Source organism: Malaclemys terrapin, chromosome 3 (assembly GCF_027887155.1).
Source record: "Malaclemys terrapin pileata isolate rMalTer1 chromosome 3, rMalTer1.hap1, whole genome shotgun sequence".
In the NCBI taxonomy this organism is placed as follows: Eukaryota; Metazoa; Chordata; order Testudines; family Emydidae; genus Malaclemys; species Malaclemys terrapin.
The window spans coordinates 190,394,231-190,409,109 of record NC_071507.1 but is presented as its reverse complement, the minus strand read 5'-3'; the positions used below and the strand labels follow the sequence as shown (position 1 = coordinate 190,409,109).

The 14,879-nt window shown below is 44.2% G+C and overlaps 1 protein-coding gene across 1 annotated transcript in view; it reads right to left on the bottom strand.

The window, feature by feature from the left end:
• Positions 1–377: 377 nt before the first annotated feature.
• Positions 378–14,879, bottom strand: part of MFSD2B (MFSD2 lysolipid transporter B, sphingolipid) — a 57,376-nt gene continuing 42,874 nt past the window's right edge. Inside the window, exons 11-14 of the mRNA XM_054024569.1 lie at positions 10,173–10,282; positions 8,674–8,817; positions 6,083–6,259; positions 378–4,951 (exon numbers count right to left, since the gene is read on the bottom strand). Coding sequence (XP_053880544.1) covers positions 4,894–4,951; positions 6,083–6,259; positions 8,674–8,817; positions 10,173–10,282 — 489 coding nt within the window. The 3' untranslated portion in view covers positions 378–4,893. The remainder of the gene's footprint in view (positions 4,952–6,082; positions 6,260–8,673; positions 8,818–10,172; positions 10,283–14,879) is intronic.

The window sequence follows — 14,879 nt, the reverse complement described above, 5'->3', positions numbered from 1 at the left end:
TTAGATTCTGAAACAAACTATGGGCCCAACAGTCCCCAAAGAGCTCCCAGTCAAGAAGGTCCATGGCTGCAAAATTGGGGCCCCGGGTCTGCCCAACTCCACTCAAATTCTGCTCTTGTATGAATGTAAAAGACAAATGGAAATCCCTGTATGCATCATGGACTGAATATGGACCTGTGTTAGCAGCCTTATCTCTAAGGTTCAGCTATAGCAGAGAGAGTTATAACTCAATCCGGATTGTACTTGGTGTAAATATTTAATATACACACATAATAATACAGAGATCTGATTCTTTCTGTCACACGTTTAGGGTATAGACAATGATTGTGCTTAGTTTTTAAAAAATTGCTAGAAGAAAAAAAAAATCCATTCATTCACAGTGCAAACAGTAAGCCTTGAAAAACGATACAAAAAATCGCTATCCTGCTTCCTTCTCCAAATCCATTGTTAGTGCTTTTTCTTTAAACCTTACAAAAATACATTCATTTTATGAACAAAAATACAACTTTGATAATTAATACGATAAAATAACTCAGCACTATTCAAATTATAAAAATATAGTTATATGTTTTACCTACAAAAATTTCTGCCATATTTTGATGATATTCATTAACACTGTCATATGCAAGGTCAGGACTATTTGTATTTCCATTAGAAACCCTGACAAATTTCTTGCCAGAAGCAGAGGTAAGGTGCGGTTTTATAACTCAGAAAGCGCACACTGCATAGGGCTGAAGTCTGATGTGTATTATGCAATTTGTAAACCCAGTTGCACAGCTGATATAGTATACATTGCACAGCCATGGTCAAGTTAAAAAATGTCTAAGGCTATGTTTTAGTCATGGGTATTTTTAGTAAAAGTCATGGACAGGTCACAGGCAGTAAACAAAAATTCAAGGCCCATGACTGTCCATGATTTGTACTATATACCTCTAACTAAAACTTGGGCTGGGGGGCCACAGGTGGTCGGGGAGGGGGGGCAGTACGGGGGCGTGGCAGGTGATGGGGGTGGCCCAGGAGCCCCGCTGGTGCTGGGGGGGAGGCGGGTGGCGGCGTGCGGCCCGGGACCCCTGCTGGTGCTGGGGGGTGGGGAGGGCGGCGGGCAGCCTGGGACCCCCACTGGTGCTGGGGGCAAGGCAGGTGGCAGCACGCAGCCCGGGACCCCTGCTGGTGCTGGCAGAGGGTCTGGGGGATGGTGGCGCATGGCCCGGGACCCGTTCGGGGAGGGAGGGTTGGCGGGGCTGGCAGGCTCCCTACCTGGCTCCACATGTCCTGCAGCTCCTAGGGGGAGGGAAGGCCGGGGGGCTCCCCATGCTACCCCTGTCACGAGTTCCGGCTCCGCAGCTCCCATTGGCCTGGAACCGCAGCCAATGGGTGCTGCGGGGGCGGCGACTGCAAGTGCAGGCAGCGCGCGGTGCCCTCTGGCCCCTCTGCCTAGGAACTGCAGGGATGTGCTGGCCCACCCCCTTGCTTCCTGAGGTAAGCGCTGCCCTGCACCCCAGCCCCCTGCCCCAGCCCTGAGCCCCCTCCCATACCCAAACTGTCCCAGAAGTGGCTGGTGCTGCTGGCCCAGGGGATGCCTGATCTGCTCGGGCAGCCCTGGAGCCAGCCACACTGGCTGCTGCAGAAGTCACGGAGGTCATGGAAAGTCACGGAATCCGTGACTTCCGTAACCTCCATGACCGACATGCAGCCTTAAAAATGTCTAATCAAACATGGTCTGCAGTTTCAGCTACCCTTCTATTAAAAAACCCACCAAGCTAGGTCCTTAGCTTGTATAAATGGATGTAGTTCCATTGACCTGAAATTATGGATTTATAGCAACTGAGGAGCTAGCTGTCTAGCTCAGAGGTGGGCACAGGCCCCTCCTGCCCAGCCCCTTAGCTCCTGGCCTGGGAGGCTAGCCCCCAGCCCCTCCCCTGCTGTTCCCCCGCCCCTGCAGCCTCAGCTTGCACTGCGAGCTCCTGGGGCAGAGTAGCTGCAGAGCCCGGGCCTGACCCGGTCTCTGTGCTGCGCAGTGGTGTGGCTGGCTCCAGCCAGGCGACGTGGCTGCCTGCCCTGGTGCTCTGGGTGGCGTGGCTGTAGCGCCGCCAGCCACCGGTGCTCCAGGCAGCACGGTAAGGGGGCAGAGAGCAGGGGGGTTAGATAGAGGGCAGGGGAGTTCGGGGTGGTGGTCAGGGGGCGGGGGTGTGGATAGGGGTCAGGGCGGTCAGAGGGCGGGGAACAGGGGGGTTGAATGGGGGCAGGGGTCTCTAAGGGGCAGTCAGGAAGGAGAGGTGGGATTGGATGGGGCAGCGGGGGGCAGTCAGGGGCAGGGGTTCCAGGGGCTGTCAGGGGACAGGGAACAGGCCGGGTGGGTTGGATGGGGCAGGAGTCCCAGGGGGCCGTCAGGGGGCAAGAAGCCTCTCCTAACTGGCCCTCCATACAATTTTGGAACCCTGATGCAGCCCTCAGGCCAGAAAGTTTGCCCGCCCCTGCTCTAGCTAGTAACATTTGCATTGCAAAAAGTTAAATTGAATAGGCAACCTGTCTTCTACTAATACTTTGTTGTCTTAAAAGTGGAATATTTAAAGACACCAAAATTACCTACAGGTATAGATTGGTACTTCTAACTTGGTTGTTTTCTACAGTTTTGCTGCTATGTAATATTACTTGCATAACAGAAAACTAATATTTTAGAATATAATATCTCTCGGTTTCAAATTCTATCAGACTCCAAATTGACAAAGCTGCTTATGATTTGTAGTCTCTCAAAGACAAATGCCACCAGTATACAGATACTTCTGTTTTGTCCATGACATAAACCAAAAGGAGATTTTGGCTTCAATTCATAAAACTCTTATACATGTGGTTAAGTCCATCCTTAGTCAACAAGCATTTAACCATGTGTTTAAGTCTCATTAAAGTCAATAGGACATAAGCAGATGCTTAAGTGCTTTGCTAAATGGAGACGGTTCGCTAAATCAGGCATTAGATTTTAAACTGGATTGAGAACTTTCTACTACTAAAAAGAAACAAAAGACCCCAGTGAATGCATTAATTTCACTTCACAATGTCTTTCAATAAAAGGCTTCCTGGAATCTAGTCTTGGTATCATCACTAAATTGCTGGATGACCTTGAGCAAATCATTTACAGCCTAATCCAACTCCCACTGACTCCAATGGGAGGTGGATTAGCTCTTAATCTCTGTGGGTCAGTTCCCCCCCTGCAAGATGTGCACAATAGTATGTACCCCTTACAGGGGTGTGGTGAGGCTTTAATTAATGCTTCTAAAGCACCTTGGCTTAAAAAGGCACCAACTAGATAACCGGTGCAGGCTTGTTATTCTAAATTGCTACATATATGCTGAGAATTTGTAGCATTGCTGCAGCTCTCAATAGATGCAGGACAGCGTTCTGTATGTGGGAATCAGGGCCGGCACTACTGTTTTTGCCGCCCCAAGCAGCGCACCGAATTGCCACCACGGACGGCGGGGACAGTCCATGTGCCGTTAGGGTGGCACACGCATTTCCGCGGCGGCGGCAATTCGGCGGCAGCTTCTGTCTTCAGCCGGAAGACAGAAGCTGCCGCCGAATTGCCGCCGCGGGCAGCTGAACATAGAAGCTGCTGCCGAATTACCGCTGCAGCGGAAAAGTGCTTGCTGCCCTAACGGCACACAGACTGCCCCCACCATCCGCGGCGGCAATTCGGTGCGCTGCTTGAGGTGGCAAAAACACAGGGACTGCCGCCTCTTTCAGATTGCCACCCCAATCACCTGCTTGGAACGCTGGTGCCTGGAGCCGGCCCTGGTGGGAATGTGTGCCTCATACAAGTAAAATACAAAAATGTAGGGCCTAAACTTCCAGAAGTGACTAGTGATTTTGGGTGCTCCAACATGAGCTGCCTGAAGTGGGCCTGATTTTTAGAAAGGGCAGAGCACCCACACTCTGACAACTGGGCACCATGAAGTATCAAGCGGGCACTCAAAAACTGAGGCACCCAAGACCACTAGTCAATCACTCTTGAAAATGTAGACCTCTATTAATATAAAAGTTTGACTTAACGCCCCCAAATAAAGTCACATTAAAATCAGGTTTGGAGCAGTTATTTGTGAGAACGTTTTCAACATGCGACTCTGTTACCAACTGCATCCAGGGCTTGTTGGAACTCAAAAAGAAGCACTAAATCTTACATGTTTATAGCACATTTCATCCTCAGAATCCCTAAGGGCTTTACAAACTTAAACAAATTATACACAAGGATCACGTCCATCAGCCACCGAAATGCAGACACTTCTGGAGTGACACGTAGCAAATGTGCAGCAAACAGTTTAGAAAAAAGTGATGAAGAATACTGTATCCAACAGAGGCGACCAGGATAATTTAGGTCAGAAGAATGTAATCTCCTGAGTTAAAGTTTGGCCAGGACACCAAATTTAAATACCCCTGGATCTTGCCAACAGTTCCAGAAGAAATTTAGTGATTGCAAGACTTTGGTTTTATGTCTCATACAAAACACAGCATCTTCAGAAGCAGGTTATCCTCAGTACAGTGCTGGGGCTTTGGTTCAGCACTGACAAGAGGGAAGAGTGCCACCTACTGAATCTTTCTAACACCACTTTAAGGGCATCAGAACACTGGATGAAGTTTACATACTTATGAACTGTGAGCATCCCCGTGAGGCACCCTATTGGCTGTCCTCAGAATCTTCGTATTTTGTCAGTCAAAATCAGATCCTTACCATTAATGTAACAGAGCCCTTGGCACTTGTGTACTGGTGCTTCCAGTATCCTCTAATAAAACTTAAGTGGGATAACTCAGAAGACTTTCCATTCCTTCCTCCCACCCCCCAAGTACAGTGCTTTGGAATCTGAGGTCAGACTTAGGTTTGAAAAGTCACTTCTCTCCGAACTTTCATATCCAGGTATCCTCTTCGGTTTTGGAAAGGTTGTCAGTGCTTGGATGACTCCTTCTGTAAAAAGCAGAGAGGATCACAGGTGAAGAGATTTCTATTTTTCCCTGCTGGCTGTAATTTTACTGTTATTTTTTTAGCTAAACTTACAGGCTAAAATTTAGCAACCTCAAATAATAAACAGAGAGAAGGTGAGAACCTCTAGCAAGGTATGTTTATTATATTGTCTTGACCAATTTCCACATCTGGTATTTTAAGATCATACAAAGGAGAAACAGCAAAGACCTATTATATTACCTAATCCATCATCCAGATAGGGGGGATTGTTCTACAGTATATTTTGAGGACTTAATATTGTCTTAAAGATGCTCAATGACAGCTGAGGGTTTACTCCCCTCACCCTTGATATTTGGCCTATTTTTTTTAATTGGACCAGGAGTCTTCCAGGAAGAAATGGAAAGGAAAAGAAAATATGAATAAATATAAAAAACATACAGAACAAAAGCTTAAATCTCACCCTACCACAAGATTTCAGACCTTCTTTACACACCAGAAAGAAAAAAAAAGTCACATTTTTCCCATATGCAGATAGCTTAGGAGAATATAATTAAACATGACCTAAGAAATATCCCCTTCTGGTTTCCACTGGGTACAATATTCTCCACGTCCAAGCTTAAACTTTAGTATAATGGTGCTGTGCTATGTTTCACCCACAGAAGACTGGTGGATTATGCGATTTCTGTGCATTATTTTGTATCATTTAAATTTACAGATTACTTTGGGAAACGAAACAGAAGTAATCTCTTACAAAGACACCCTATATACGCAAGGACCCTGCAACAAAGGTAAGATACTAGAACAGTGGTTCTCAAACCTTTGTATTGGTGACTCCTTTCAAGCCTCTGAGTGTGACCCCACCTTATAAATTAAAAACACTTTAAAATATATTTAACACCATTATAAATGCTGGAGGCAAAGCGGGGTTTGGGCTAGGGGCTGACAGCTCCAACCCCCAGTTTGAGAACCCTATACTAGAAAAACGTAATGTTCTGCTAATTTACAGAATTTTAAAAACTTAAAAAAAACCCAAAACTATGATAGTAGCTAATAATTTCCCCCACCCTGAATCCTGGCATCCTGTAAGAGAGGCTGCTCCGATATTATTGCCCTTTGCTGCTGAGTCAAACCTACCTTAACAGCTCGAGTGCAAATTCAGTTTCTTTTCGACTTTTTTCAGTGATTGGGTAGAAGAGGAGTATGGATAAGCCTATAACAATGAGGATGGCAGGGACTGCCCCAATCAGGATTTTCAGTGTGAGGATCACAGTGCTGGATTGCCTGCACATCCCTGTTTTATAACCAGCAAACCTATAAAAACACACATATGGACATTGCTGTTATTCCCCTACCTAAAAGGCACTTGGTCACGTTAAGGGCTTTCCCCGATCTCCTGCCCCCACACCACCAACTGAACATCTACTCCAATTTCTTCTTACACTTCCTCTTTTTATATCTTATCTGCTCCCTTTGGGGGGAGGGGAGTCAATCCTGCAGCTACCAACATGAGATTTGTCATTGGTTTCAGCCCTTTGCCCCCTTTCTTCCAGTCCTTGTCTTTGTGCCTTCTCTGAAATAATTTCATTACCTTTATGCAGTCAAAGCATGGAACTACATGCTGTTGTTACTACTGTACAGACTTAATATTAACAAAGAGAGACAATAGTGAAATGAAATCCTATATAGCTAGACTTGGAAGGATTAGATTTTTATTGATAAATGTCGATTTCACTGTACACACACAAACTGAGGAAAAAAATATTTCCATTGACAATAATCAAAATGTACACAGAGACAAAATAAGAAAAAATGATCCTTGAGAACTTATCAGAGTTTGATTTAAGGAGATCTATTTTGTATATTTTGACGTGATGTTGACAATTTGTGTTTTAACGATTATAAAGCTGTAGCTTTTTGAATCTCAACATTTATTGTAATTAAATAATGGTCTGATCTCCCCCCATAATTTCCCACAACTGTGAACATTTAAATAGATACAAATAAAATAAAAACTTAAAACCCATAATTTTGTGCCACTGTGAACATTTAAATAGATAAAAATTGAAAAAATGCTTAAAATAAATATTGATCTTATCCATCAGAATTATAAAAAAATAAAAATTGAATTCTGCCAAGTCTCTGTATAGGGGAGCTTGTCTGATAAGTGAATCCTCTCCCTACTCAATAAAGCTCTTAAGCATGTGCTTAACTTTAAACGAAGGTGAGTAGTCCCTCTGCCATCAACAGAAGTTCTTATCTCCTTAAAGCTAAGGACATGCTTCAGGGCTTTGCTGAACAGGGACAGGATTACTCTGATGCTTAAAGTTAAGCATGTACTTATGTGATAGGCTGAATCAGGGCCAGGGGTGTGCATAATATTACAATTACTGATGCCCTGAGCTGTTCAGTGCCAACTTGTGGAATTATTCTGTTTCATCCTGAACATGCACCTATGAAAAATTATTACCCATTTTCCATCAAACTGCCTCCTATGCTCTCCCATAAATGTCAGCTCTGGACTCCAGCAGATGGCAAACTGCTGGGAGCTCGCTAACTGGAGTGAAGTAGCGTTAATCAGTTGACAGTAATTCTGTTAGTTATGAGCTCTCCGTATGTAGTCACTAAAACACAGAGACTTGTTTTCTTGAGGAAAAAAAGCACTGCAGCATCTGCTGCAAATTCATAACATCTTGTGGACAGATAAGTACTGACAAGTGGTTCCCAGTGCAGTCTACACGGGAGCTACTACATCCCACTTTCTTCTCATTTTGGTTCTCCAGTCTTAAACTGGAGTAGCAGTGGCAGAAGACACATAGTTAAATCACAACTGCCAACTGGGACTTGATCTCCTGCTCTACATAACGTGACCTCTATAGTGCAAAGTCAAGGTCAGCGTGGAGCGGAGGTACTGTAGGGTCATAGCACTGTGCAAGAATTTGGAGGACAGCTTAAAACTGCCCTGTAGTGACCAGTTCCACTTTTCAAGCACATTTCAGAAATATCTGGTTAATTACACTGGCTCTACCATCTATTTGAAAAGTGATTCGAGACATTAATCTGGCTGGTTGAAATTTTTCCATTGGATATTGGATTTTTGATGACATGAAAGCTTTAAAAGGCATGGTCTGCTTTTCCTAGAAAAAATGCTAGTTTTGTTCAAAATAAAATTAAATCTAAACAGACTAAACAAACAGTGGGAGGAGAAACAGAGGGCCAAAGAATTGACTTGCTTGAAGTCAACCTAGGGAGGTGGTGGAATCTCCATCCTTAGAAGTTTTTAAGGTCAGGCTTGACAAAGCCCTGACTGGGATGATTTAGTTGGGTTGGTCCTGCTTTGAGCAGGGGGTTGGACTAGATGACCTCCTGAGGTCCCTTCCAACCCTGATATTCTATGATTCTATAACAAAGACGACCTGAGGCAGAGTTGAGAACAGAACCCAGGTCTCCTGACTCTTAGTGCTCAAACCACTAAGTCCATGCTGCTACCTAAAGAAAACAATATAAAACCAAACAGTTCTTAACAGGCCACCAGGTGTCCTGGTGACCAGAAGTCTGACCTGTCAGATAACAATTTTGTGTTTAGGATTCGGCCATTATAAATTTGAGCTGGCAACCAGACTCGGTCTTTGAGCTCCCAGCTTTCACGAATGGTGAGAAGGCAATTACCACACAGCACCTCAGAGCCCTTTAATACAGCAACTAAGTGGATATAAAACATCACTTACTCCAGGCTTGCTGCGGAAATTCCTAATCCAATCCCAGCCGACATCTTGGTAAAGAAGACGTATGAAGAATAAAAGATGGTTTCGGGTCCCTTTGCATGAGGATTCAGCAGGCGAAAGTGATCAACTACATCAGGCAACATTGACCTGCAGACCAGCAAGAGAAGAGGAGTGTAAAAGCCTCAAGCGGAAGTTTCTGAGCCTCTTTAATATAGAGTTTACAGAGTCTTTTTTCTTGAAGGTTTGATTTGTGGAATTAATTGTGCAAACGAGATCATTTATTTTTTATATGATATTTAGGCTGAGAATTACAAACAGAGAAAGTCAGATGGCAAAGAACACAGAAACAGAAAAGAAGATATTAACTCTGCACTGCTAGGTCAACAGACCAAAATTAGTAATGGTAAAATTTGCTGACTGATGTGGAACATTTTTGAGGGAGGCACTTGTTAAAACATTTGCAGCACACTGCTGGGTAATTTAACTACTAAACAGAAAACCTTCTTTCAGAAATGAGTTTGATGAAGTTTTAATTTACTACTTCTGCAGGGACCTAGTCAAATACAGAAAGTTATACTGTTTGAAAGGAGGACAAAAAGTTTTAATAGGAAATGCATGACAACAACAGTAGTTCACAAAGTTGTAATCTAGTAAGCGAACAAAACCCCAAGGTAGAATATTATTCACATCCCATGGTTACAATATTTACCTCTTTTTTAAAGTAACAGAAATGGATGATTTAGTTGGGGATTGGTCCTGCTTTGAGCAGGGGGTTGGACTAGACGACCTCCTGAGGTCCCTTCCAACCCTGATATTCTATGATTCTATGATAATAGAAAGGTACAAAAATATCTGAGTTAGATATTGGGTGATTGTGAATCTATGAGAAGCCCTATCATATAACTAACTAGAATGCATTAACAAAGCAGCAGTGTTAGGACACTAAACGAGCCTATTCTCCCACTGATGCAGAGGATTTAGAGTTGCTGACCTAAAGTCAAAGCCCCGGAATACCCACGGAGTCAGCACCTATGCCTGCCCCTGTAGCACACTCCTGCATTTGCTCTCCATCATAGGGCTGCTTTGTAGGGATCTACAGCTTGGTGCAGGCTGCCCATGCTACATTCTTAATTGTTTAGCATTAATTGATTTGTATGCAATTTCCAATATAAATTCTAGAGTACTATTAAAAACTAAATCTAAACGACTGATTGATTTACTATTCTCAGGACGTCTAGACACATGTAGGTTACTAATTAATTTATGAATATTTTCAGAGAGCATTTACATTTACACATATGTACACACATACCAGCCATTAAGAGTTGACACGTGACACTGATTACAACATAGTTATCACAGATCTCTCCTAGTCTAAATATGGGGAAAACTCTAATTTCTCAGATACCACTGGGTGGTAAGGATGCCAAATTCTGAGTGTTTACATGGTGAACTCCACACAGTACACACACATACGCACTTCAAATATAAGATTTGCCTACCATGGCAACAGCAAAGATGCTGCAATACTCAGACCAGAGACAAAGGCCACCACGTAAGCCAAAACCAGATTTGGGATTGTAACCAGCATGACCGCAAAAGGAATCATCCACTAAGAGAGGGAAAGACGAACCAGAAGAAAAATGGTAGATAAGGTATATGAAAAGTATGTGGCATACAACGGAAAATATATTTTTTCACACAGAAGAGGCAGCATTGTGAAACAGCAGTTTATATATTGCTATGGTCCAATAAAGCTTAAAGCGTCAGTGTTGTGAGAGAACGGTCAGGGCCGGCTCTAGGATTTTTGCTGCCCCAAGCAAAAACAATTTTGGCCGCCCCCCGTTTTCTTACCCCAGCCTCGGCCCCGCCTCAACTCCGCCCCTTCCCCAAATCCCCAGCCCTGCCTCCTCCTCCCAGGCTCTCAAGCCTAGGAGGGAGGGAGGGAGGAAGGGGGAGCAGTGGCGCGCGAATCAGCTGTTTCGCACGCCGCGGCCGCTCGGGATCTCGCCCTCCTTCCCAGGTTTGAGAGCCTGGGAGGGAGGGTGAGCAGCGGTGCGCGAATCAGCTGTTACGTGCGCCGTGGCCGCTCGGGATCTTGCCCTCCTTCCCAGGTTTGAGAGCCTGGGAGGGAGGGCGAGCAGCGGTGCGTGAATCAGCTGTTTTGCGCGCCCTGGCGCACGAGCGGCAGCAGCGGAGGTGAGCTAGGGCGGCCGGGGCACATTTTTAGGGGCGGCAGGGGTGGCATTCTGGCGCCGGCCATGCCACCCCTAAAAATGTGTCGCCCTAAGCACCAGCTTGTTTTGCTGGTGCCTAGAGACGGCCCTGAGAATGGTGCTCCCACAGGGTCCTAGTTCATTACTTAACTTAGCATAAGGGAGGAAGTGACTAGAGCTCTGCAGCGGAACTGGGATCCCACAGGTCCTGCAGGCCCACTGCCATAATAGCGGGAGTGGGTAAAATGTACTTTGTTGTGGGTGGGAATGGGTGGGCAAAATCCCAGACTAGTAATTTGTGGGAAAACACGATTTTTTTTTAAATAAACGTTTTAATACTTAACTTTAAGTGAGGGGTAGAAAGAGATTTGATGTCTATTATAACAAGAGTTAAAGTATTGTTTACATGGTTTAAGCAAGATTTGTGGTTTTTTTAGTAGTAAAAACTGTGTCTGAATTCTGTTTATATATCTATAAACAGATTATATATATATATAAAAACCAACTGTTTAAAAAAATCTGTCTCTCTTTCGGGATTTGCAGGATCTACGATTTTTGTGGGTGGGAGCAGCGTAAAAATGCAAGAAACAATGAGGGTATGGGTGGGAGTGGGTATTGCACAGCAAGACAGGAGTGAGATTAAAAAAAATAGTCCTGCGCAGGGCTCTAGAAGTGACAATATTTTAGAACAGAACAAGTCAGCCGGTGCTGCCATCTCCCCTTTATTTTCAACAACAGGAACAGTTCCAGTACAGACAAGGCACTGCAAGGGGCTTTGAGTCATGTCTGGATTTAAAATAACCCATTTCACAGGTGAAATCAATTACTGATTTACAAGGAGCTATGGCACACTTTGGTCTTCAGTGACTTTTTCAAAAACCTGGATACTAAGTATAAATAACGAACATTAGGAAGGCAATATGGTCTAGTGGCTAGCAGTAGGACAATTTACCCCACCACCTTCCCCATGTCTGTCACTGACTCGCACTATAACCTCGGATAAATCATGAAGGCCCACATTTCCAGAATTGGAAATCTAAATTTGGATGACCTGGATTTGATTTTCAGTAGTGCTTAGCATCTTTGCTTCCATTTGAAACAATGGGCTAATATGAGTTAGAGACTCCCCATTTAAAATGTGGACTCAAAAGCCATACTCCCCAGTTGTCCGTACCAGTCTTGTGCTATCACCTCACATTCCTGCAAATAATTGACACAATGCGTCACAAAGCACAAAGCTGAGGTCTGCAGAAAATGTAATTTATGTTAAATAACAAACATTTAAAGCTTCTTGGGTTTGTGTTGCTCATTTTGATTCTCTGCACTATATTTGAGGCTTGGGGAGGCTGAGGGCATGAGCAGAGAACTTCAGTGAGGGTGCTTCTACTTTGCGCTTGTTATTTATTTCTTCTGCCAGGAAAGCGATGATCTTGGACATCTTGCCTGCTGGGGTCTAATCCATTTAAACAGGGGACACTTGTCTTACATTTTAAATGCAGTTCCCATCTAAGGAACAGGCATTTGTTGGTAAACCCAAAGGAGTAGCAAACCACCTTCCGAGACTACAAGTTCCCAGCATAAACAGCCTTTGCATTAGCCTACAATGCTTGTAGCACAATCATTACTTCACCACAAGAGAGCACTCCAGCAATACAAGATCATACATTGCCTGCAAACAATTTGACGATTAACTCTGTGCTCAACGTTGTGTGCCCACTCGGGAGCCAGAACATCCAGAGAGGTTTTTAAATCAATAATAATACTGATTTAAAATTGATTTTTCCAGTGAGGAAGGAGCATGACCCAGGACAGGCAGAACTGAAATGGTAATTCTCAAAAGCATCTCTTCTGCAAAGGCAGATATGTGGGACCAGAGTTCTCTAAGCTGCAGAAAATATCACTGCAATAAGCATCCCATGCATCTCATTTTTTCTACTTCTAAAACAAAAGGACCTTTAAATCCTTAGGTGATCACTCTCCCCCCCTTTCACCTGACCCACCAGGAGCAGTAACGGCAATATTCTATTGTCAGAACATGCCTCCCATCCAGAAGAACTTCACAAACGATTGACAAGCAGCACTATGGAAATGGAGCCACCTGTGGCCGAACGGTAGTAACCTGCATAGCACAGTGGGGCAGAGGGAAGGGAAATTTTGGCCAAGAATGTTGGAGCAATCCTTTACAGAAAAAGCTGCATGAGATCTTTAACACCCACATGGAGCAGAAATGGCCTCCATTTTTAAAATATCTACCCAAAAAACTATGCACCACACATAACTCAATCTCTTTACCCCAGATGGACAAAGGGCTGGGTTAACTTTAGTGAGGTTTAAACCTGTAGTTCCAGGAAATTTAGATATTATAGACCTGGTGTTTAGACTACTAAGCCACCCCCTCCAACCAATTTAAACATGAGGAGGAGTGGTAAAAAAGGAGTCTATATCCATCATCTTGAATACAAGAACTATACTATAATGCTGAGTCTATACAGGTGCTCAGTTTTTCAGGTAACCATCCCATTTTCAAATCACCTCAGAGAAGTCCCTCTTCCCTTCACCCTGAAGGGGGCTGAAATTATGGCGGGAAAACCACCTCTCTTCAGATTTTTTTTTCAGAACCTTCTACAGTGACAGAAATACAGTTGCAATTAATGAGGCAATTCTGCTTTCACAGTGACGGTGAGCAGATAGAAGAGCTACAGGTTCTCTTGAGCTTACAGCGAAGGAAGCCTTTGGGATGCACTGCCAGACAAGAGACTTTCACCGAGCAAACAGGAAGTACTCACGCCATACGAGGGTGTGTCTACATGGCAAAAAAGGTGCTTTCTTCAATCCAGCTCCCTCATAGTCTGCAACACAACTAGCTAACACAATGGTAAAAGTGCTAGACCATGATTTGTTTGTGTTGAGGGGGCTTTCCAATAATGGTAAACTGACTTCATTGAGCCAACCTGATTGAAGAAAGCTCTTTTCTTTGCTGCGTAGACAGTGCCTAGGAGGTAACTCTGTTCCCTTGAGGCGTGCTAGTCAGAAGCAGGGACGGTCCTGAACTGTGAATTTCAGATGCATATTTCAAAGCATCCAAAGATCAGAGGTATTTGAAGCCAGTGTTTTGCTTTCAGCCCATCTCCAATTCATCAGATGTCACTGCAATAGATAGATTTTAGCTTCAACAAATTGCTGCTATTAGTTACGCCAACAGCTACCACCAGCCGTGAAGTATTTGAGGTTATTAAAAAGGTTATAACACTTAAAAAGCTAGAATCAGGGGAGAAATCCAGCCAGTGACAAGACTAATCTACAGACAGAGTTTTGCATAAAGCTCCCAGTTTCTTCCTTGCCTCCTTCCCAGGGACTTAAAGTGCCTCATCCTGTAGGACGTGTCCAGGCTGAAAGCTCAAGTTGAGCTCCAGAGTGAGGAGTCAAGGCAGATAGCAATGGGAACTCTCTCTGCTGCTTGCCCTCTGTCAAGGGTTAAAAAAAAAAAAATGGCAAAAGCTCAGGCAGGCATCTTGGCTCTGCCTTGGGAAGCTGTGACAGTTAAATTAGGCGTCTTTCCTCTGGGATCGCTAAGATGCTAGCAGTCCATTTATTTATTTTACTTTGTGGACACTTGCAGGAAGAGGGAAAACCAACGTTCCAGGAAGCTCATCCTTTTGGTTCAAAGGGGTTCGTGCTAGATCTGCCCCCGATTCAGTTCACGGGGGTTTCACTACTCCCTCCCCCATGACTGAGTTAGTCAGCTGAAACAACCAAATTTGGCCAAGCTAAATCTCAGATAACATAGCCCTTGAACATAGGGCAGTTCAGATCTGAATCTGAAACTCTGTGCTCAGGTTCATCTCTGTGAGACGGATACAAAGTGGAACCTGGTTAGACTTTGGGTCAAGTTTGCATCTCGTCTTCACTCACTAACCCATCTCTTGGAAAATGTCTTTGAAAAACTTGGCGTTTGCCTGAACTGGTACAATTCAAGGTTTGAAATGAACCCTG